Source organism: Helianthus annuus, chromosome 17 (genome assembly GCF_002127325.2).
Source record: "Helianthus annuus cultivar XRQ/B chromosome 17, HanXRQr2.0-SUNRISE, whole genome shotgun sequence".
NCBI classification, from domain to species: domain Eukaryota; kingdom Viridiplantae; phylum Streptophyta; class Magnoliopsida; order Asterales; family Asteraceae; genus Helianthus; species Helianthus annuus.
This window is the reverse complement of record NC_035449.2, coordinates 77,102,794-77,126,621: the sequence shown is the minus strand read 5'-3', so window position 1 is coordinate 77,126,621 and position 23,828 is coordinate 77,102,794. Positions and strand designations below refer to the sequence as shown.

Below are 23,828 nucleotides of genomic sequence, written 5' to 3'. Positions count from 1 at the left end.
GTGAAGACTTTAAGTTGGAGGCATATACCCTTGACTTCCGAAAATATGTAAAAAACTACATGGCCCTCACACTACACATGAAAACAATATTGTTAGAAGAGATGATAGATGACGTGTTTTAAAGGGAAATGAGACAACAGTTCGAAAGGAACAACAAACTACAGTTAGCACGGGCCATGCCAAGGAATGATCTATACACACTATATGTCCATTTTTTTTAACAAATAGCTAATGTATAACTTAATTACGTATTACAAATTCTATGAACAACCTAGGCGATCATATGCATTAAGCATAGACTTTGGACGAACTTAAACAGTTTGACCCATTCAACTTGTTTACGGAAACAACTATTTTTAATTTGACTCATTTAAAACAAAACACAACCCTAATTAATCCATTCGAAGGGATATTTTAACTTAAGCTACTTTCAACTTTATGCCATGATTATTTGCAACAAACCCATATGACTTGGGCAGAAAGTGAAAAACGTCGTTCATTTGGTGCAACGTTTATTTCTAATAAAGTAATGATCACACACAAACTTCATAGTTGTAATGACCAATCACTTTCAACTTTATGTCATGATTATTTGCAACAAACCCAGGGTGATACTTTCAGTAAAACTTTATCGCCTACCTCAAACTTTAGAGGTTTTCGCCTTTTATCAGCATAACTTTTCTGCCTATCCCTGGCAGCTTTCAGGCGATCACGAATCTGGACAATCTTGTTCGTCGTTTCAAGGACTATATCAGGTCCTGATAACTGAGCTTCTCCTACTTCTGCCCAACAGACAGGCGTTCTGCACTTCCTACCATATAATGCCTCAAAAGGCGCAGCCTGAATGCTTGTATGGTAGCTATTATTATAGGAGAACTCAATCAAGGGTAGGTGGTCATCCCAACTACCACCTAAATCAATAACGCATGCACGAAGCATATCTTCCAAAGTTTGAATTGTACGCTCACTCTGTCCATCAGTCTGAGGGTGGTAAGCAGTACTAAAATTCAAACGCGTGCCTAAAGATTGTTGGAAACTTTTCCAAAAGTGTGAGGTGTATCTAGTATCTCTATCAGAGATAATAGACACTGGTACGCCATGAAGAGCCACAATCTTATCTACGTATAACTGGGCTAACTTGTCGGAGCTATGAGTCTCCTTGATGGGCAAGAAATGTGCTGACTTAGTCAGTCTATCAACTATAACCCATATGGTATCATTTCCATGTTTTGTCTTAGGTAACTTGGTTATAAAATCCATAGTTACCATTTCCCACTTCCATGTGGGTAGTTCCGGCTGTTGTAGAAGACCTGATGGCTTTGGATGTTCAGCTTTAATCTGAGCACAAGTCAGGCACTTAGCTACATGAGTGGCAATCGATTTCTTCAAACCTATCCACCAATAATTAGCCTTCAAATCCTGATACATTTTATCACCTCCAGGGTGGACTGAGTACTTAGAGTTGTGGGCTTCCTGGAGGATTACATCTCGAAGTCCTCCCTGAATAGGAACCCAAATTCTTCCATTCATTCTGAGGATTCCATCCTTCCCAGGTGCTAACTGCTCAGCAATTACACCTAACTTTTCGTTTGGAAGGTTAACTTCCAAAGCAGCATCTTTCTGTGCAGCTAATAGTCTTTCATTTAGACTATTCCTCAGCTTAATGCTCTTGGCATTGATCCTAATTGGTTTAACTCTTTCCTTTCGGCTTAGAGCATCAGCGACCACGTTCGCTTTACCTGGATGGTAGCGAATCTCACAATCATAGTCATTCAGAGTTTCCATCCAACGGCGTTGTCTCATGTTGAGCTCTTTCTGATTGAACAAGTGTTGGAGACTTTTGTGATCCGAATAGATCAAACATTTAGTTCCATACAAATAATGTCTCCACAACTTTAGTGCGAATACAACAGCACCCAGTTCTAAATCATAGGTGGTGTAATTCTGTTCATGCACTTTTAGTTGTCGTGATGCATAGGCGATTACCTTGCCTCGCTGCATAAGTACACACCCCATACCGGTGTGTGAAGCATCACAGTATACAACAAACTCTTCTACTCCTTCCGGTAAAGATAATACCGGAGCATTGCTCAATCTTTGCTTTAGAATCTCAAAGGATTCCTATTGCTTTGGACCCTAGTAAAATTTCACATTCTTACGGGTCAAGGAAGTTAATGGTGCAACTATTCTAGAGAAGTTCTCAATGAATCTTCTATAATATCCAGCTAAACCCCAGAAAGCTGCGAATTTCCGTAGGCGTCTTTGGTGCTTAAGAGTAATTTTATCATTTTTTTATATGTATTTTTACAATTACACATATGTAAACTAGTTTTTTTACATATATGTAATTAGCTATGGCACATATATATAATTTTGGCAATTAAACATATGTAAACTACTTTTAACATGTATGTAATCAAAGAAATACATATAATAGATGATAAAAAAGATCCTAAATACAAAAAATTATATATAAAATGATTATTTATTAGGAGTTCTGAAAGTTCTGTATTTATTTAGGGTTCTGAAATGAACTCAACCCTAACATAGTTAACGTATAAATACATAAAATTAATGTATGAATACATGAAATGTTTCAGTTCGGTTCGTTTAATTTGAAATACATGAAACGAAGGTATAAAAGTTAGAAATATATGAAAATATAAATGGTTCAATTCAGTTCGATTAATTTTTATTAAACAAGGGTACAAATAACAGATAATAGATTTTTTGTTAATTAGTTTTCGGTTAATTGGTTTTTAGTTAATTCGGTTTTTGGTTGATTTTGGTTAAGTTTCATCTGTTTTAATTTAGTTTAGGTTAACGATCCAGTTATTGCTCACCTTAGACACTGTTAATCACGTAACATATTAGATTTTTTAATTAAAAAAACTATAGAAATACTATACTCATATTAAAAAGAATAAAATACTTATTTTTATGGTGTATTGTTTTTTTTTTTAAATACTAACGTACAAAAAAGTTATGTATGTTTAAAAATCATGTGGGAGTTACTATTTTATAAGGGTATAAAATGTAACTATTAGTTAATTATCTATAATTTTGTTAAAAAATGCGAGAGTTAAAGTGTAATTAAGATGGTGAGATTAAATTGTAATTAGTGTTTGAAAAACTAATTTACCCTCATTTTAGATTGTACCTTATACATTAAAACAAACAAAGTTTATTAACAACCTCCGATCACCTCCAAACACCCTGAAATCCACCACGCATCTCGATCTGTACCCTTACAACCCGTCTACCAACAACCCCCACTGTTTCACCACTTTGACACCTACCGCACCACCACCATAAGCCACCATCTTATATTTTTTTGTTGTTTTTATATTTGGTTTGATGTAGACAAAGAACAAGAATGTAACAACTCGAAGAACAACACGTATATGCAGTGGTTTTGTTCCAATCATATCAATCAACTTCAGTTACAAATAGTCGACTATTCTTGCATATGATGTGGTTTTGTTCCAATCATATCGTTTAAGAAGGTGTTATTGGGGGAGATTTTATTGGTAGGGGTGGAAGTTGAAGATAAGTTGTTTTGGGTGGCCTCCACAAATAAATTAAAAGTTTGTTGTTTTTATAATTTTTAAAAAATTAATTAGTTTTTTATTGTTTTTGACTTAGTAAGGGTAATTTTGTAATTTTACATGGATTTAACAGAGAAAACTAACTGTCATCCACTCTAAGGACTATTCAAGTAACAATCGAGTAAACCATAGAGAACACAAGTGTAATTTTTAAAAGTTAGAGACTAAAGATTACTTTGACAAACCAGAGTGACTATCCGTAAAGTTTAGTTATAAAAGTTTGAAAACCAAAGTTACAACCACTTGTACGTAACTATAATTGACCCATAGCATATCACCGCGTGGTAATATTATGCATTAAACACTTGTACGTGGACCCAACTACCGGAGAAATCTCGTGCATTGAAAAATCTTCTAACGGTGTGCTGCACACACACATTATTAAACTCACCGAAATTCTGCCAGTCACGTGACTCGAAAATTAAAAAAATAACGCACGTGACTCGAAAATTAAAAAAATAACGCAAAAAAAAAGTAGACGTTAAGCAAAGGTAAATACTTTTTCCAGACCAAAAACTTTTAACCCAGACAATTACTTCATCACTAACAGTACATCACGCATTAAAACTTGTACCAAAATCTGGCTTTAAAAATTTCACCTCTGGAAAAAGCAAAGACCAGTAAAACCTTTAATTAATGAATAATAAATTATTTTGCTGCAAAACCCAGATGAAATATAAGTTATCTGATCAAGATTAAGCTTCTTCGAGAGAGAGAAAGAGAGGGGAGAGAGAGAGAGCGGTTGCTGCTGAGAAGGTAAATGCAGAGCAAGTGGTTCTGTGCGATTTGTGTTTATGAATTCACGGAGATCGTGGGGGGTATTTTTAGTTTTTTTATTCTCGATTTATAAAAAAATGTTTTTATAAAAAAAGTCACCGAATTTCTTGGTCAATTTCAACTAAAAATTTGATCTTTAACGTTTAATTTTTGTGGGTTCTTAATTTTTTGAATTTTGATTTATAAAAAAAATTGATTTTTAAAAACAGATACCGAATTTCTTGGTAAATTTGAACTAAATATTTGATTTTTAGCGTTTAATTTTTGTGGGTTTTTTTTTTTTTTTTGATGAACTACAGTTTAATAATCTGAAGAAAGCAGGTTAATTGGGGAAAAACAGATCAAGAAGGTAAGTTACCACTTTGTGTATGGGACCCACCATTTCTGAAAATTCCAAGCTTTCATCTTCCTTTTAAAGAATGCTTATTAAAGAAACGAAGAAAATGAGTTACTTAGTTTTCAAGCATAGTAGGGTCCTCTTTAGGATCTGTGTTGTGTGGTGTTGAAAAAATTAAAAATTTTAGGGCTTTTTATTTTATACTTTATTTTGTTTGTTTCAAGCTTGAGAATAAAGATTAAGCAAAGTTCTTAATCACCCAACAAACCCATGATTATGCTCTAAAAAATCCCCTTTTTAAAGTTTGGATCTTTGAGTCTTGTTTAATTGTTTTTTTTTTAATATATATTATTATGTTTAAAAAAAAGGTTATAAAAACTAGCTTTTTTGTGCTCTGTTTTGTGCAGATAAATTGTTTGTTTGATGACATGTGGGACTGGGTATTGGTGCTTTATCCCCTTTAGGCAAAGAAGCAACAACCACTCTGGTTTTAAGTTTTAACTGTTTTTTGTTGATTTGTGGGGGCTTTTAGGGGAAAATGGTACATGGGTGTTTGATTTTAGGTTGAAATTTTGAGAAAAAATGGGGGCAATTGGTGGGGAAGAGTTGATGAATTGGGAGAAAATGGAAGGTGTTGGAAATGGAAGAGAGGAGAAGATTCTTGTGTTGGTGAGGTTGAGGCCTTTGAATGAGAAAGAAATTGCAAGAAATGATGTTTCAGATTGGGAATGCATCAATGATACTACTGTTTTGTTTAGGAATAGTTTGCAGGAAAGATCTATGTTCCCTACTGCTTATTCATTTGGTAAGTTAAATTTCTTCGTTTTTTCGGTTAATTTTTTTGGATGTTTGTGTAATTTGATCTTTTTCTAAGGCTCTTGGTGAAAAGTTAGATGCTATTTGATATGAGGTTTTGACTTCAATTGGGTTTGATCTGTCAAGTAGGTTCATGGTAGCTTGAATCATTAAATGGATTTTATTTTTTCACTTAATTTATTCATTACTAGTGTTCTGTTCAAGTTCTGATCTTTATTTATGGTTTTATTTTTTTTTCTGGGTTATTCCTTAATAGGCATTTTTTTCGCGTATTTAACATTTTGTCTTGGATCATTAAGTGATTTTTCTTGCTCTTTTCTTCACCATTGATTTATGCATTAGTGTGTTCAGTTTTTGATTCGATGTTACGGTGTGCTAACTAAGTGAAATTTTTATTATTTTTCGGGTAATTTATTCTAATATTCTCATCTAAACTTCTCTTCTTTTTTATATTTTTATAGCATTCTTGATTTAATGAAATGCCACTTGATATGATATAAGTTTTGAAGGCCAGTTTGTCTTTGAAATTAGTAACATTAACTGGATTTTCTTACTTTCTCTTATTTAATTTATACATTAATGGTCAGATTCTGATCTTAGTTTAGGGTTGCAAGTAAAAGCATGTTGCGTAATTGTAACTGGATTTTCTTTATCTTTTGGTTAATGTGTCTGTATATTGCAATAAGACGGTTAGTAGATCCATGGTTCTCTTCATGGGATCGAATCATTAGGTTTAAATATATATTTTGTTTGTGATCTTGCAACATGATGTTCAGTAAATTCATGGATGGTTTTGTAAATCGAGTTATCAGGCAATATAATATGTTGGTAACTAGTTTTATAATCTATCATTAATTGTTGTTATTTTGTTAACTGTAAATGTACTTATATTAATCACAAAAATGGCCCCTAGACTTTTGTTTGATTGTTTCATGTTCTGCCGTTCTGGGATGACGTGTGTGTGTGTGATTGGGGGGGGGGGGGGGGGGTCTGCTTGGTTTGTTTTTATTTATAAATGTACCGGCCTATGCCCCAACCCAAAAAAGTATGATCCCTTGTTCCATTAATTGCTCATTAGACAATTGTAGAGCAATTAACGACGGCTTGTCTGATAAAAAAATATAAAGATAAAGTATCATTTTATGGATTCTTGTATGATTTTTTTCCTTTCGTCTTAATTATCATTTTATGCATTCTTATTTGGTAACAGACAGAGTATTTAGTGGTGATGCAACAACTAGGCAAGTTTACGATGAAGGAGCTAAAGGGATTGCACTTTCGGTTGTTAGTGGCATAAACTGTAAGTCCCATCATAAGCTGAAAGTCAAGCATTGACAAGACTTTGACTTTCAACTTTGACTAATGAATCCTTCTCTGTTCTTAGCAAGCATTTTTGCATACGGGCAAACAAGTAGTGGGAAGACGTACACAATGACCGGGATAACAGAGTACACCGTGGCGGATATATACGCGTATATGCAAAAAGTACAAAACTTTTTACGTCTTCTATATTTAAATTCCACTAGTTTGTTGGATGTTTATTGAAGTAATGGTTTCTTTTTCGTCTTTAGCATGAAGAAAGGGCGTTTGTTTTGAAATTTTCGGCTATTGAAATCTATAATGAAGCCATAAGAGACCTTTTAAGCACAGACAATATTCCACTTAGGGTTTTGGATGATCCGGAGGTGGTTTCATACTTTCATGCCCATTAATTCGCGTTTAATGTCTTATGTCTCAGTTGATACACACTATTTACTAATGTTTTTAATTTATCTCAGAAAGGGACAATTATCGAGAAACTTACAGAGGAAACTCTAAGAGATTGGGGCCATCTTAAACAGCTTTTGTCCGTATGCGAAGGTGACGCATTTTCAGGACAATTATCGTATTTTCTAACGTGCTAATTTAACCTTATATATGTTCTTTGCGGTTTTTACTTGCAGCTCAAAGAAAAGTGGGAGAGACATCCCTCAACGAAACAAGTTCAAGATCTCATCAAATTTTAAGGCTGGTATGCTATTATTCTATATGATTTTCATATTAATCATCGTATGACATTGATGTAGCGTGTGTTACGAAAACGAAGATCAAACACGTTGATTCTGCGAATACCCGTGTAGTTCTTCCCCAACCCCCAAAATTCAACCCAAAGGGCACAGAATTTGAAGTGAAAATGAGTTAATTCAAAATTCAAGTCTGATCTTTCAAATTACTAGAGAAACATATAAATAGGAACAAAAATTCGAAATGGGCCTCAAAAAGACAATGGGCCAAACACAAGCCCAAAAACAAAATGCCCAAAACACTCCAAAAAACATAAAAACGTAAATAACTAATAGAAATAAGCGTTTTTTTTTGGCCCGGACGATGACCCAGTTTGCAGCAAGATGGAGCTCGTTCTCACGTTCGTTTCGCCTGGTCGCACACCCAAAACGAAACCCCCATAGCCCAAGTTTCACGATCTTGGGCCTCCAAATACAAGATGGCCCCCTCCTCCACACTTGGGCCCGCATCAGACAGACACACTCACACATGTATGTACATACAATGCATTTTGAACTTATCCCATGGTCAATTTGGCGTTTTGCAGACGATTGAGAGTTCAGCTAATGAGTTCATAGGGAAGGATAAGTCTACAAAACTTACGGCTAGTGTGGTATGTATCTTGATTATTTATTAGCTAAGGAATTTCACATTAAAAATAAAACATAAAAAAAATCGATATTGTGGAGTTTTTATGTTATTATTATTATTATTATTATTATTATTATTATTATTATTATTTTTAATATGATTGAGCTGTAATCTGCAGAACTTTGTTGATCTTGCTGGAAGTGAGCGTGCAGCTCAGGCATTATCTGTTGGGCAAAGACTGAAAGAAGGTTGCCACATAAATCGTAGCTTATTGACGCTTTCCACTGTCATTCGGAAGCTAAGGTTTGACTATTTGTCACAACTTCCATAAGTTTATATATTATATACAGAAAACTCCCGTTGGGGTATTAAAATTGCAACAATAACTAAGAGAGAGCACCGATGAAAAATGCAGCAAGGGCAAACATGGGCACGTGAACTACCGTGACTCAAAGCTGACACGCATATTGCAGCCGTGTTTGGGAGGAAATGCACGAACCGCCATTATTTGCACCTTGAGTCCAGCTCGAGAGCATGTTGAGCAATCTAAAAATACCCTTTTATTTGCAAGTTGTGCAAAAGAAGTAACCACAAATGCACAAGTTAATGTCGTGATGTCTGATAAGGCCTTGGTTAAGCATTTACAAAAAGAACTGGCTCGATTGGAAAACGAGCTAAGAACGCCCGCACCGCCAGATTATTCCGCACTACTCAAGAAGAAAGATCAGCAGATCGAGAAGGTATGGTTCACTTTTTGGTACGGGCTTTTTGTCCTATTTTTTCATGAATAATTAGTTGGTCAAAAGTCATTACAAAAATTACACACTTTGGGCAATTTTGACGTGTTTTCATTTGACTTATTTTTATATCATTGTTTGACCCGTTAATGAAAATAGACGGGTCTAAACAGTTAACTTTTTGGTATGGACCGGGCCAGTTCGACCCAAAAAAATTATTCTCCTGCGGTTTTAATGGTTCAGAAGTGATTACAAGATTTATATACACTTAGGCCAAGTTTGAGTTCTTTTTTATTTCTGTTTGGCCTGTTACAGATAATAATAGTCGGATGCGACCCATACATAATTAATTGTGTTGAAATTGCATTCTTTACTTTTGCAAGTCAACCCATACATAAAAATTGACCCGTTAGAGATAACGAAAATAAGCCCGATTCGTAGTTAATTATGTTGAAATTGCCTTCTTCACTTTTGCAAGTCAAACAGGTCTAAACTTTATTTTTGCAGTTGGAGAAAGAGGTCCGGGATCTTATCAAGCAACGGGATCTTGCTGAATCTAGGATCCAGGAATTGCTACAAGCTGTCAGAAATGATCAAGTTTCAACACAATGGGTAGATCTTATTTTTACTGAAATTGAACGAAAATAATTTATTCATAATTTTGTACTAAAAGTTTCAAATTATCTTGTTTTGCAATTTTCTTTCTAGGATGGACGACAAGGCAACACATGTGCAGATGAATATTCGTCCGAATCATCGAGCACTAAATTACCCGGTACAACTCGTCACCAAGAAAACTCCAACTCTCCCTCACTGCCAAGTAGAACTTTGTTTAGAACAAGAACCGAAGAAGAAGAGTCTAACACCGTTTGCAAAGAGGTCCGTTGTGTTGAAACCGATGAATCCACCAACGATCAAACCGCCATTTCCAATGGCGAATCTGAATCAGTGTCGGGCCCCACCGAAACAAGCCACTTAAGAAACCGGGTTAATATCGGGTCGTTGGAGCAAAATTTCCAAGATTTGCAAAACACCATAAACTCTCTAGTTACACGACCATACGGTGACGGTGACGAAGAACAAGAAGTGCAGTCACAAATATCGAATCCGACGGGTCATAAGCTCACCAAAAGCAGGAGTTGTAGAGCAAATCTTGTAACTAGTTCTTCACCACCTGCGTTTGAGAACACACCGCCTAATGATTTTGAAACAAGACATTCAGCAAGGCCTGAAGGCCGGAAGCTATGGGATATTCCGCCGCAGGAGTACGGTGGTGCTGCCAGTGGAGGACTGTTGAGAAGTGATTCACAGTCGTCCCTTGGAAGCACAATGTTGGAAGATGCTAAGAACAAAACCTCGGGCGAAGAAGATATTCCTAGCGTAGATACTTTCGTTGCGGGATTGAAGAAAATGGCCAAACTTCAGTTTGACCAGGTTTGAATTTTTACTACCTTTGTTGACTTTGTTAATGTACTTTAGACTCATTTTTGTTTTAGGTTTCGTACTTGTAAAAATCAAAAGCAAGTGGGTCAAAATGTGTCATCGGTTGAGCTGACCCACTAACTTTAAAAAATTAAAAAACAAGCAGGTTGGTTAATGGATCAAAACAGGTATAGTTTTAGGACAGTCCAAACAGAATGTGTCGGGTTGAGTTGACCACTTGACCGGCTAACATGTTCTTGTGCCTTTTTTTAGGTTTTCTATTACTGCAAATAACTGAATTTCGTTGATTTTGATTATTTATGTATTTTGTGGATGCTATAGGTTAATGGTTCAGGAGCAGAGGGTGATGGCTTGGGTAAAAGCGTAAAAAGCATAGGAATAGATTCGATGATGGATTCGCCGCCTGCAGATTGGCCTCAAGAGTTTGCAAGGCAGCAGAAATGTATAGTTGAACTTTGGCAAGCGTGCAACGTTTCTCTGATTCACAGGACGTATTTTTTCTTGTTGTTTAGAGGCGATCCAATGGATTCTATTTACATGGAGGTTGAGATTAGGAGGCTTTCTTTTCTTAAGGAAACATTTTCAAAGGGCAATCCAGCTTTTCATGATGGCCATACTCTCACATCCGCATCCAGGTTCTCTCTCTCTCTCTCTATATATATATATATATATGTAGTGTAAAATACAATACGGCTTAACGTACATCACGTACGACAATGTGCGTGATTAATGTTTTCATCATGCGTGATTAATGCTTTCCAACATGCGTAATTTGGGTTTTTTAGTTTATAACATGCGTGATTTTCAAATGAACGTGCCTAATTATCTGTCGTACATGATGTACGTTAAGCGGTATTGTACGTTAACTGACCTCTATATATGTTAGTAGCCATTTTCGACCCTTTTGATTTCCGTTCATTTTTAGTTTTGTGATATACAATTTACAAAATTAGTTTAGTTCGAATAATATTATTGTTTTTTTAATAAAATGATTAATGTGTAAATTGACGCACTGAAAATATGCTTTGGACGACTTTCAATCACATTTGATGAACCGTTTCCTTTCAAACATGTGTCTTTGTGATAAACAGCATCAAAGCTCTAAGAAGGGAGAAAGCAATGTTAAGCAGGCTGATGAACAAACGCTTTTCAGAAGAAGAAAAGAAGAAACTTTACCAAAAATGGGGTGTCAACCCGAACTCCAAACGAAGGAGGCTGCAGCTAATCCATCGCCTGTGGACCAACACGGAGGATCCGAACCACTTGCAAGATAGCGCTTCAGTAGTTTCAAAACTGATTAAGTTCTCTGAACAGGGTCAGGCTCTTAAGGAGATGTTCGGGCTTAGCTTTAGTCCTCCGAAAATGGTCAGGAGATCGCTGGGTTGGAAACCGAGCATGTCATCGCTGTTGTAAGTCAAAGGTTTTTATAGTTGACTTCCAAGGTTCTGATGAACAGATTGACAAAAGTAAGGATTTAACCAATACGCGTTTTAGTATGCTTATAAGTAGTAGGTTGGAATTGGAACTTGGATCATTGTTGGTTGTGGGACAAACATGCATTGGAATTTACTGATTTGGTTTTTTTTTTCCTTGTAATACAATTCTTGTAGTTGTCTATGTTTAAGGGTTTTTCTTATTATTTGGTTTTTGGGTTTGATCTTTCCTACTTGTCAAATTATTTTCCATATGTTATGTAGCAACCCTGATCTTCCTACTTGTCAAATTATTTTCCATATGTTATGTAGCAACCCTTATATTCTGGAATGTCGTCTATAGGGGTGTTCAAAAAACTTGTGGCTCGCAGCTCGCTCAAAACTCGCTCGAAAAAAGATCGAAAAAAGCTCGGCTCGTATTTGGCTCGGTTGTAAACGAATCAGCTCGGCTCGACTCGATTTGTAAACGAGCTGAGCTCGAGCTAGGCCTGGCTCGGCTTGTAAGCCGGCTCGATAAGGCTTACCATGTATATAAATACAGTCACAACTTGTTTGGCTTGAGAATGATTTCACAAAAAAAGATATTGGTTATTGCACTAATAGCAAATTGTTTGTATAATGGGTTTATGTTTGGCCCAACTTATAGTACAAGGCCCATTACACAGTTATCTACCAATTCAAATCCAATACAAAAACCCAATAACCACTTCATTGCAATCTCTTCATAGCTTTTTAACCACAGATCTCATTGACAGCAACATAACTAGCTTGGCATAAGAGGGGAGATTTTTATTTTTTATTTATTTATTTTTATCACATTAGACCTCATTTGTTGACCATTGTTTTGGGTTTTTGGGCCCATGAGGAAGCCTAACAAATTTTAAAGCCCATTAGGTTTTTTTTGGTGATATATATATGAAGGGGTAAAGCATTAGCAGAAGTAATCAGCCAAAAAGAGACATCACAAAAGGTCTAGCATAAAAGAAAGAAGAATCATTTTCCTCATTTCCGTCACCAACTAACCCAGCTGCAGAGGTCGTCTATTTCCGGAGATTGAACCGTTGGATCGTTCGGATTTTTGGAACAATATTCACAACATCAGGGCGACCTTATCCAACGGTGGGTTTGTGTTAATCACGTCCGGAAGTCTGGTTTCACAGCCTCTGTTCGCTGCTGCAGATTTTGGTTATATCTCTTTCTTTTGTCTTTGTTCTTGATTCCGTATGCTTGAAGTTGTTGATTCCAAGTGTATGAAGTTTATTGTATGCCTCTAGTATACCTAGGGAAGACTTTGTATTGCTCTAATTTTGTGATAGTGGATTTGAAGCGGCTCTAGTAGTCCTGTGGTTTTTACTCTCGTCTTGAGAGGTTTTCCACGCTAAAATTTGGTGTTCTTGTTATTTTTTTCGGGTTGTTTAGATTGTAGTTGGTATACCCTATTTGTTTGCATCCTCACAGGTTCATTCAAGTTTGGGAAAAATCTTGGTCAAACGAAGTTTGCTTCCGCGTTTGTGTTTACCGTTTGTGACCGGGTTTCGCGTTTTTCCCATCATAGTGGTATCAGAGTCATTGGCTCTTGTTATTGGGTTGAAACTTGATTGAATGATGGAAGCTAATACAAGTAGGATTGTGAATTTAAATGGTTCTAATTATCATGTTTGGAAAGGCAAAATGGAAGATCTCCTTTATGTTAAGGATTATTATATGCCTGTTTTTAATACCAACAAACCGGGTGATAAAACAGATGAAGAGTGGAATATATTTCACAGAAAGATTTGTGGTTATATTCGTCAATGGGTTGATGATAATGTTTTGAACCATATTAGCGGTGAGACTCACGCTCGAACTTTGTGGAACAAGTTTGAGGAGTTGTATGCTTGGAAGACCGGAAACAATAAACTGTTCTTGATTAAACAGTTGATAAATTTGAATGTGTTTCAGGGTCTCATTAATCAGCATGTAGGAATGGGTATTAAGTTTGAAGACGAGATACAAGGCTTATGGCTTCTTGGTACTTTACCGGACTCATGGGAGACTTTTAGGACATCATTGTCTAACTCTGCAGCTAACGGTATCATTACTATGGAATTGGCTAAAGGCAGTGTTTTAAATGAAGAGATGAGAGGAAAATCACAAGGTTCCTCTTCACAATCAGATGTCTTGGTCACAAAGAGCAGGGAGAGAGGTCAAAGTAGTGGTCCGAGTAACAAAGGGAAGCATCGTAGCAAGTCCAGAGGTGCATTTGCTGATTACGAGTTTCATCATTGTGGTAGGAAAGGACACACAATTAAATTTTTGCAGACAATTAAAAAGGGAGAACAAGAAAGCTAATTACAACAATCAAAAGAACAATCATAAAAAGGATGATGGTGGCACTGACACTGATGGAGTTAATACTACTACTGAAGAGTTCTTCATTTGCTGTGATTATGAGATGGTGAACATTGCACGTGATGATTCGAGTTGGGTTGTTGACAGTGGAGCTACGTGTCATGTGACACCAAAAAGGGAATTTTATTCATCTTACACACCTGGTGACTTTGGGGTTGTTAAGATGGGTAATAACGGGCTATCAAAGATTGTAGGTGTTGGGGATGTCTGCTTGAAGTTTGACACTGGGATGGAGTTGGTTTTACACAATGTAACATGTTCCAGATATTAGACTTAACTTGATCTCCACGGGTTTACTTGATGATGATGGTTACCATAGTACCTTTGGTGATGGTATTTGGAAACTCACTTGTGGTTCTTTGATCGTGGAAAAAGGTAAAAGAAGTTCAAAGTTATACAGAACACATCCGAAGATCTCCAAAGACTCGGTCAATTTGTTAGTGAATGCCGATATGACCGACTTGTGGCATAGGAGACTTGCTCACATGAGTGAAAAAGGGATGTCTATTTTGTTGAAGAAGAATGTCTTCCCCGATTTGCATGATGTTCATTTGAAGAAGTGTTCTCATTGTCTGGCAGGTAAGCAAAAAAGAGTTTCTTTCAAGAGTCACCCTCCTCATAGGAGAGGCAATATACTTGATTTATTACATTCGGATGTTTGTGGTCCTATGAAGACTAGAACACTTGGGGGCTGCTTGTACCTTGTCACTTTTATCGATGATCATTCGAGAAAAGTTTGGACCTATACTTTGAAGTCTAAAGATCAAGTATTAGATGTGTTTAAGCAGTTTCATGCCTTAGTTGAGAGACAAACTGAGAAGAAGCTCAAGTGTATTCGAACAGATAATGGAGGTGAGTACATTGATCCTTTTGATGCTTATTGTAGAGAGAAAGGTATTCGGCACCAAAAGACTCCTCCAAAGACACCACAGTTGAATGGTTTAGCAGAACGAATGAATAGAACATTGGTTGAAAGGGTTAGATGTTTGCTATCACATGCAGGGTTGCCTAATTCCTTTTGGGGTGAAGCTTTGAACACCCAATAAATGTTATTAATCGTACTCCTCATGTTCCTTTGTCTTTTGATGTTCCTGACAGGGTGTGGAGTGGCAAAGATTTTCATATGATGATTTGCGGGTCTTTGGATGCAAGGCTTTTGTGCATATTCCCAAAGATGAAAGAATAAAGCTTGATATAAAGACCAAGCCATGTATATTCCTTGGTTATGGGGGAGATGAGTTTGGACACAGGTTTTATGATCCCATCTCAAAGAAACTCATAAGAAGTTTCGATGCTGATTTTATTGAAGATCAAAGTTTGAAAGATATTGAGAAGACAAAGATAGTTCCTCAACATACTGATGATCTTTCTGATTTGGATCTGGTTCCTCCTAAGCACAATGAGCCACATAATGAAGATAACATTAAAAATGATGAACAACATGGTATTGATAATCATGATATTCTAGAGCAGCAAGAGTTAGATGAGGGTCCTCATCCAAAGTTACCAGTACCAGATATGCCAACATTTGTCCCACTCAGACGGTCTACAAGAAACTGTCATCCTTCCACCCGTTATTCTGTTGATGAGTATGTCTTGCTCATTGATAGGGGAGAGCCCGAGTGTTATGAAGAGGCCATGGAAGATGAACACAAAAGGGAGTGGGTTGAAACCGTGCAAGATGGGATGAATTCCTTGTATGAGAACAATACCTTTGAGTTAGTAAAGTTGCCCAAGGGCAAAAGAGCTTTGAAGAACAAATGGGTCTACAAAGTGAAAAGTGAAGAACATACCTCGTGGCCTAGGTACAAAGCCAGATTGGTGGTTAAAGGGTTCAGTCAGAGAAAGGGTATTGATTTTAATGAGATTTTCTCTCCAGTCGTGATGATGAGTTCTATTCGGGTGATTCTTGGTTTGGCAACTAGTCTTGATCTTGAGGTTGAGCAAATGGATGTCAAGACAGCTTTCCTTCACGGTGACTTGGATAAAGAAATCTATATGGAACAACCCGAAGGTTTTCAGGTTAAGGGTAAAGAAGACTATGTCTGTAAGCTTCAGAAAAGTCTTTATGGTTTGAAGCAAGCACCGGGACAGTGGTACATGAAATTTGAGTCCGTTATGGGGAAGCAAGGTTACCGAAAGACTACTTCAGACCAATGTGTTTTCTTTCAGAGGTTTGGTGATGATGATTTTATCATCTTACTTCTTTATGTTGATGACATGTTGATTGTGGGCAAGAATGCAGAGAGAATTGTTCAGCTGAAGAAGGAATTGAGCAAATCGTTTTCTATGAAAGACTTGGGGCCAACAAAACAAATTCTTGGTGTTCAGATTACTAGAGATAGAGCTTCAAAGGAGTTGCACATGTCACAAGAGCAATACATTGAGAAGGTGCTTCGCAGGTTCACCATGGCTAAAGCCAAATCGTTTAGTTCACCTCTTACTCCCATTTTTAACCTAACCGATAAAGATTGCCCTTCTTCGAAGGAGGAGATTGAAGACATGGATAAAGTTCCATACACGTCAGCGGTTGGAAGCTTGGCATATGCAATGGTGTGTACAAGACCTGATATTGCCCATGCAGTAGGTGTTGTTAGTCGGTTTCTGTCAAATCCTGGTAAAAAGCATTGGGATGCGGTTAAGTGGATTCTTAGGTATCTACGTGGTACTTCCAAATTGGGTATAACATTTGGGAACGAAGAGCCGATGCTTGTTGGTTATACGGATTCTGATTTGGCGGGAAATAAGGACAACATGAAATCTACTTCGGGATATTTGATGACTTTTGCAGGGGGGGGGGCTGTGTCTTGGCAGTCTAGATTGCAAAAATGTGTTGCTTTGTCTACTACAGAGACTGAGTATATGGTAGCATCAGAAGCATGCAAAGAACTATTGTGGTTGAAAAGATTTACGCAAGAGCTTGGCTTAATGCAACGACGCTATGTTGTTCTCTGTGATAATGAAAGTGCTATTCACCTTGCAAGGAATTCTATGTTTCACAAGAGAACAAAACATATTGATGTGAAGTATCATTGGATTAGAGATGCTATTGAAGACAAGTTGTTTGACCTTGATAAAGTTCATACCGATGATAATTGTTCCGATATGTTGACTAAATCTTTAGCAAGGGAAAAATTGAAGGTTTGTTGCTCGATCGCGGGGATGGCGAACTCTTCCTCATATGCCAAAAAGGGGGAGAATTGTTGGGTTTTGGGGCCCATGAGGAAGCACAACAATTTTTAAGGCCCATTAGGTTTTTTTTGGTGATATATATATATATATATATATATATAAAGGGGTAAAGCATTAGCAGAAGTAATCAACCAAAAAGAGACATCGCAAAAGGCCTGACACAAAAGAAAGAAGAATCATTTTTCTCATTTCCGTCACCAACTAACCCAGCTGCAGAGGTCGTCTATTTCTTGGAGATTGAACCATTGGATCGTTTGGATTTTTAGATACAATGTTCACAACATCAGGGCGACCTTATCCAACGGTGGGTTTGTGTTAATCACGTCCGGAAATCTGGTTTCACAGCTTCTGTTCGCTGCTACAGGTTTTGGTTATATCTCTTTCTTTTGTCTTTGTTCTTGATTCCGTATGCTTGAAGTTGTTGATTCCAAGTGTATGATGTTTATTGTATGCCTCTAGTATACATATGGAAGACTTTGTATTGCTCTAATTTTGTGATAGTGGGTTTGAAGCGGCTCTAGTAGTCCCGTGGTTTTTACTCTCGTCTTGTGAGGTTTTCCACGCTAAAATTTGGTGTTCTTGTTATTATTTTCGGGTTGTTTAGATTGTAGTTGGTATATCCTATTTTATTTGCATCCTCATAGGTTCATTCAAGTTTGAGAAAAATCTTGGTCAAACGAAGTTTGCTTCTGCATTTGTGTTTATCGTTTGTGATCGGGTTTCGCGTTTTTCCCATCACATTGATAGTTTGAGATAATTGAAGGAGACATCCAATTGCACAACCATTCGAAATTGATCGAGCACTCTTATCACAGATTTTCAAAAATCTTCAATCAGACTCATCCAACTTGAGATGTAGGGGTGAAACCCAGAGGTTCGAGCGATACTCGTGATTAGCTCTGTTAAAAGCTCGAATGAGCCGAGCCTTAAAGATTCCGAGCTCGAGCCCAAAATACAGCCCGTTTAGTTATCGTGTGCTAGCTCGAGCTTGATATACAAAGCGAGCCTAAACGAGCCTAAACAAAATTTTAATTTTTTTTATTATACATAATATAACTAGGTTATCACCCGGGACTGCTTCCCGGTGTCGAGAAAGTTTTTGTATTCTAATTTTAGAGTTGTTGGTGCATATTTTGTATGTCTGCCACTGTACGAATAACTAGATAGAGCGTGTGTTGAATATTGTATAGAATAGAGTGAAATCCAGTACGAACTGAAGGTGTTGTGATGTATAGCTCCTTCGTACGAAGGAAGTCCCTTCGTACGAAGGAAGTCCCTTCGTACGAAGTGACATATTAATAGCTTCGTACTGAAGTATCAAGACCAAGCTGGGTTCGTACGAAGGCATTAGGAGCAGCTTCATACAAAGCCATGATCCCTATATATATGGGGCTTGGGTCTTGAGTTAGAAAAGCTTTTGGTTCCCTATGGGGAGATGCTGTTGTCACACCCCGACCACGAAGAACATACAAATCGTGGCGGAAACATCGGGGAGTGTTGTAACAGAATCAATTGTTTCAAATCCATGGCAATTGAAGTTTCGTTTTATTAATCAAACATGAATGTTTACATTGTTTAAACAAGAACCAAAGAGTACATAACATAAATTAACTAGTTCTTGTCTCGTTTTAAGGCACTAAGGCACAGGTCGGCCTAAGTATGTCTTGACAAGTCCTATGCATCATCTCCTGAAAACACATGTGAAAATAGGTACGTCAGCATAAAAATGCCTGTGAGATACATTGGTTTTGTGAAAACGGAATTCACGACTTATGTTTGAGAAAATGTTTAGTCATGAACCTCGTATTTTGCTTTGTCTTGTAAATCATTTGAAAAGCGGTAAGATCAAATGGTATATATAAATAAGAGAACACTGTATGGTTAAACGGATAACCATGTAAAATGAGTTTGTATAAGATGAGTCGTTTGTAAAACAATGTCTCATGAAAAGTGTGTTATTTGTATAAAATGTCATATGTCTCAAATTGAAATGATTCAAATAACGCTACGATATGTTAATACCATACAAACACTTATATATAGGAAGTACCAGCGGCGTATCCACCATGCTTGTATCATATTACACACGCCTCGTTACTTAATCACTTACTCAAACCAAACCATCGAGATGAAGTGTTTAACAATCGTGGAAATGTTTATGTATAGTCAAATGTCTATTGTCATATGTAAATCATGTAAACGGATACAACTGGTTTACACGGTTCAATGGTTACAAACGGTTCATATAATCAAAAGGTTAAGACAGTTCACATAGTCAAATGGTTACAACGGTTCAAAATGTAGTATAATGTGTTCATATGCTGGATGAGCATATGCAACAGAAATGCAATGTGAAACAATGTACTACGTATGCACACAATGGACGTACGTAGCATGAAATGTATTGTAGAGTACAACGGTTCAAAATGTAGTATAATGTGTTCATATGCTGGATGAGCATATGCAACAAAAATGCAATGTGAAACAATGTACTACGTATGCACACAATGGACATACATAGTATGTAATGTAAAGCAATGTACTAAGTACGCACACAATGGGCATACATAGCATGTAACGTATTGTAAAGTGATGTACTAAGTATGCACACAATGGACATACATAGCATAGACGGAATGAAATCATGTACTATATATGTACCATCGAACATAGCAAGTATATGATGTGAAAACCGGAAAGCATGAAAGTAACAGATAGGCACATGTGTTTCACCCCAAAACAGTTTGGAAAACGGTAAAAGAGGGGTTCAATGTACTCACCTGAGATTGCTTCGGAGTTCTTGCATAATAACCAGATAATGCTAGAGATCACGGAATATCAAACGGCACCTAATAGGTAGCTACATTAATATACCGGACCAAAATCGGAAGGATCGGATAGTATGCGGGTTCGTAAACCAAACGAGTATGGAGACTCGTGTAATATGGTTTAACAAAGCCTACATACTAAAATGAAACCTAACCTAAGTGCTTGCGACCCATTACGACCCGTTTAGGTAGCTTATGCTACCCTAACGCGTCGTTCGCGTAGAACGCGTTCGGAACGCCTAACATCGCGACCACAAGGTATAACCTCGGAAGGTTATAGCTATGGTCACCTAATGTGTTTGGTCGGATCCTAATGATCGACCAAATGGGTCGGGTTTGAAAGTATAAGCGATGGTTTAGATCGCTTACCTTACGACCCTATATAAGCACTAAACTAAAAGTGACGAGCTAAGCATGTTAGAACATGCTTAACTAACTTTAGAAAACAGGTTTGGCATCAAAACAAACGGATTTGATGCTCACGAGTAGTTTGGTTACAAAATACGCAAGAATGCGCATTTTGGCCGAAACTACGACTCGTCACTGAGCCTAGATAACGTGGTAATCAGTAGGTATAGTCACTACGGACTATAACCATCGTGATCACGCTCACGTTATGAAGTTCCACGAACTTCTTATTGACCATAGGCTGGTCAATGCAGAAAGTCAACAAAACGTTGACTTTCGGACTCGAAAAGCGAATAAAAGAACGAAAGAATACTTACGGAGGGTCCCCGAATGCTAATCTAGATCAAAGAGCTCAGGTATGAAGCAATGGCATCAACTTAGAGCATTTTGATCAGATTTGTGTGGGTTTTACACCAAAGGGGGGGGGGTATTTATAGGAAAACAAGAGCCGTTAGGATCATTTCTTGATTTTCGTGCCACGATCCTAAGCGTCCACTTGTCAAAATGTTGTGGTTACTGAAAATGGCCCTTGGCTCTTGATTGGGTGAAAGGGCATTGCCCCTTGAACGAACGAAAGGCCAACTGCAAGTGGATTCAAACATTGAATCTGGTCTGCAAGTCTGACGCGCCCCGCGTAAGGATTTGGGCAATCCTTACGCGCCCCGCCTGAGGGTCACAGTTCAGAATTTTCAGTTTTAGTCCCTACACTTCAGAAACATGCAATTTGGCCCATTTTTGGCACGTTTAAGCCCCTTTAACCTCATTTCAAGGCTCTAAGATGAAGTTAGAGTGTAGGGGACTTGAAATATGCTCAAAAATATTCCGGATGTCGGTTCGTTTGGTCGTACGATCGCGATGTTCGCTTAATTACGACGGAATGCGCATAAGCGCGAAAGACGATCCAAATGACGCGACGAATGGATTTTTCTCATGCCAAACACTAAGGCATAATATAAGGATGCTTACATAAATTTTTGGATGTCCGGATGTATTCAGAACGTAAGTTATGCGCGAAAGTGCAAACTTGTGCACTTTTTGACACTTTTAGTCCCTGAATGACCCAAAAGTTTATTTTAGCATACCAAACCCCTCAAAGCCTATTTCTAAGCTATGTAAAGGATATTTATGGTATGTTTAACTTATGGACATGTTCCGAAATGTTCGTTACAGTTCAAATTGGCATACTTTCGCAGTTTGTCAAGTTTAGTCCCTGTAAGCGAATTAACTTGTTTTTGCCATACCAAAGCCTTCAAAACTTATTTCTAAGTTATGTAAAGGTTATTTAAGGTATGTTAAGTATATGTTGATGTTCTGGAGTATTTGTCGCATTAAACTGAGTATGTTTACGCACTAGTTTGCGTATAATTCCCCAGAAAGTGTTGTAGAATTTGAAATTGAACAAGAATTGATATGTGCAAAAGATACACATATTTATACAAGATCCCAAGTATGAAATACAATATTTCATTGGCTTGGTATTTGTTTGATGGTCGCGGTGACACAGGTGTCACAGTCTCCCCTACTTTAGGAAATTTCGTCCCGAAATTTATTCGTAGGAGTCTATTTGTGACTCTGCCAAATAACCATCAGCGATATGCAAGGCAAAATCCTGTCATTTCCTTAACGGTCATTCTGCCAAATAACCATCAGCGATATGCAAGGCAAAATCCTGTCATTTCCTTAACGGTCATTCCTCAGAAACGAATATGAACAGACGGAGTCATTTTCCTCAACGAGTATTCTTCAGAAATGGAAATGACGGAATAAGCAAACGGATGTTCATTTCCTCAACGGACAAATCTTCAGAAACGAAAAATGAACAGACGGAGTCATTTTCAATGGTTGCTTCATCAGAAATGGAAATGAAGGATTACACAACGGATATTGATTTCCTCAACGGATAAATCGTCAGAAACGAAAATGAACTAACGGAGTCATTTTCAACGGTTGCTTCATCAGAGTTGGAAATGAAGGATTACACAACGGATATTCATTTCCCCAACGGAAAAATCGTCAGAAACGAAAATGAACTAACGGAGTCATTTTCAACGGTTGCTTCATCAGAGTTGGAAATGAAGGATTACACAACGGATATTCATTTCCCCAACGGATAAATCGTTAGAAACGAAAATGAACTAACGGAGTCTGATGTGCGTTAGGTGTAATATATTTTTTAGATGTATAATTAAGCCCTTTTTACACTTTTAGCCAAGTTTTAAATTTATAAAACACAATATTCACTAACACTAAACACACATATGGGCAAGTGCACCCATCGTGGACGTAGTATAGTGTTGGTAAGATACCGAGGTCGTCCAAGGACACAAGAGCTTTTAATACCGGTTTATCCTCAACGTCTAATCAAATCAAAAAGTGAGAAAAATGTTTTTTAAACTAAGAAAATAAAAACTAACTAAATGCTGAAAAATAAAATAAAATAAAAACAGATAGACAAGATGAATCACTTGGATCCGACCCGTGTATTAGTATAACCTTTGATTATTTTCGCACTTTTGCACTTGTTTAAGAGATTATCTTAGTTATTGTAGTAGGCCCCTCTTTTGAAGGCGACGTTACCCTCAACCCAGTAGTTTGAGTCAGCAAGGATACAATCCTAAAGGGTCGGATTATTGAAAGATAATGAATTAAGTTATTAATGCAAATTGTGGTAGGCCCCGCTTTCGGCGGTGACGTTACCCTCGGCTAAGTAGTCTGAGTCAGCAGGGATACAGTCCTAAATAGCCGGGTTATAGTATTAATAGTAGTTAACTTATGAGGGGGTCAAAGAGTTTGGATCCCCGCCATACAATACCTATGGGCATTGAAGGAGATCCTACTAAATTTGACCCAGGTCCCAAGCAGGATCTCTAAACGCTGAACAAGGGCAAGACCCTTACCAAATCGTTCCCTTAACCCCCGACCAGGTAGCCAACATACCTCCATATAGACCGTGGAGATATGAATGGTGAAAATCCTTTATTTTATATAGACAGTAAAATAATGCCAAGACACCACGGACAAACGATAAGGAAAGATCACCTTCAACATAAGTAACTAGTTATTAAAGTCATTAATACAAAACCAAATAAAAAGTGCAAAAGATTGAAAATAAAAAGTATTATACTAAACACTTGTCTTCACCAAGTGATGTAAGAGACTTAGGCAAACATGGCCTTGATTGTCAAGAACTCTTACGATCAATCTTGGATCTCGAGACGACTAAC

The 23,828-nt window shown here is 37.3% G+C and overlaps 1 protein-coding gene across 4 annotated transcripts; it reads left to right on the top strand.

The window, feature by feature from the left end:
- The first annotated feature begins 4,314 nt into the window (after positions 1 to 4,314).
- LOC110865169 (kinesin-like protein KIN-7E) lies at positions 4,315 to 12,011 on the top strand. 4 transcript variants are annotated; one of them, XM_022114392.2, is made up of 15 exons: positions 4,315 to 4,364; positions 4,685 to 4,734; positions 5,130 to 5,527; positions 6,749 to 6,838; positions 6,923 to 7,023; positions 7,110 to 7,223; positions 7,317 to 7,398; positions 7,482 to 7,549; positions 8,129 to 8,194; positions 8,351 to 8,475; positions 8,588 to 8,912; positions 9,417 to 9,521; positions 9,618 to 10,343; positions 10,674 to 10,987; positions 11,444 to 12,011. In XM_022114392.2, the coding sequence occupies exons 3-15, from the start codon at positions 5,305 to 5,307 to the stop codon at positions 11,763 to 11,765; spliced, it is 2,661 nt and encodes an 886-aa protein (XP_021970084.1). In that variant the 5' UTR covers positions 4,315 to 4,364; positions 4,685 to 4,734; positions 5,130 to 5,304; the 3' UTR covers positions 11,766 to 12,011. The 4 variants fall into 4 exon arrangements, with proteins under 4 accessions (XP_021970084.1, XP_035842423.1, XP_035842422.1 ...); XM_035986530.1 differs by lacking the exon at positions 4,315 to 4,364 and having other exon boundaries at positions 4,683 to 4,734; XM_035986531.1 differs by lacking the exons at positions 4,315 to 4,364; positions 4,685 to 4,734 and adding an exon at positions 4,894 to 5,024.
- Positions 12,012 to 23,828: the final 11,817 nt, after the last annotated feature.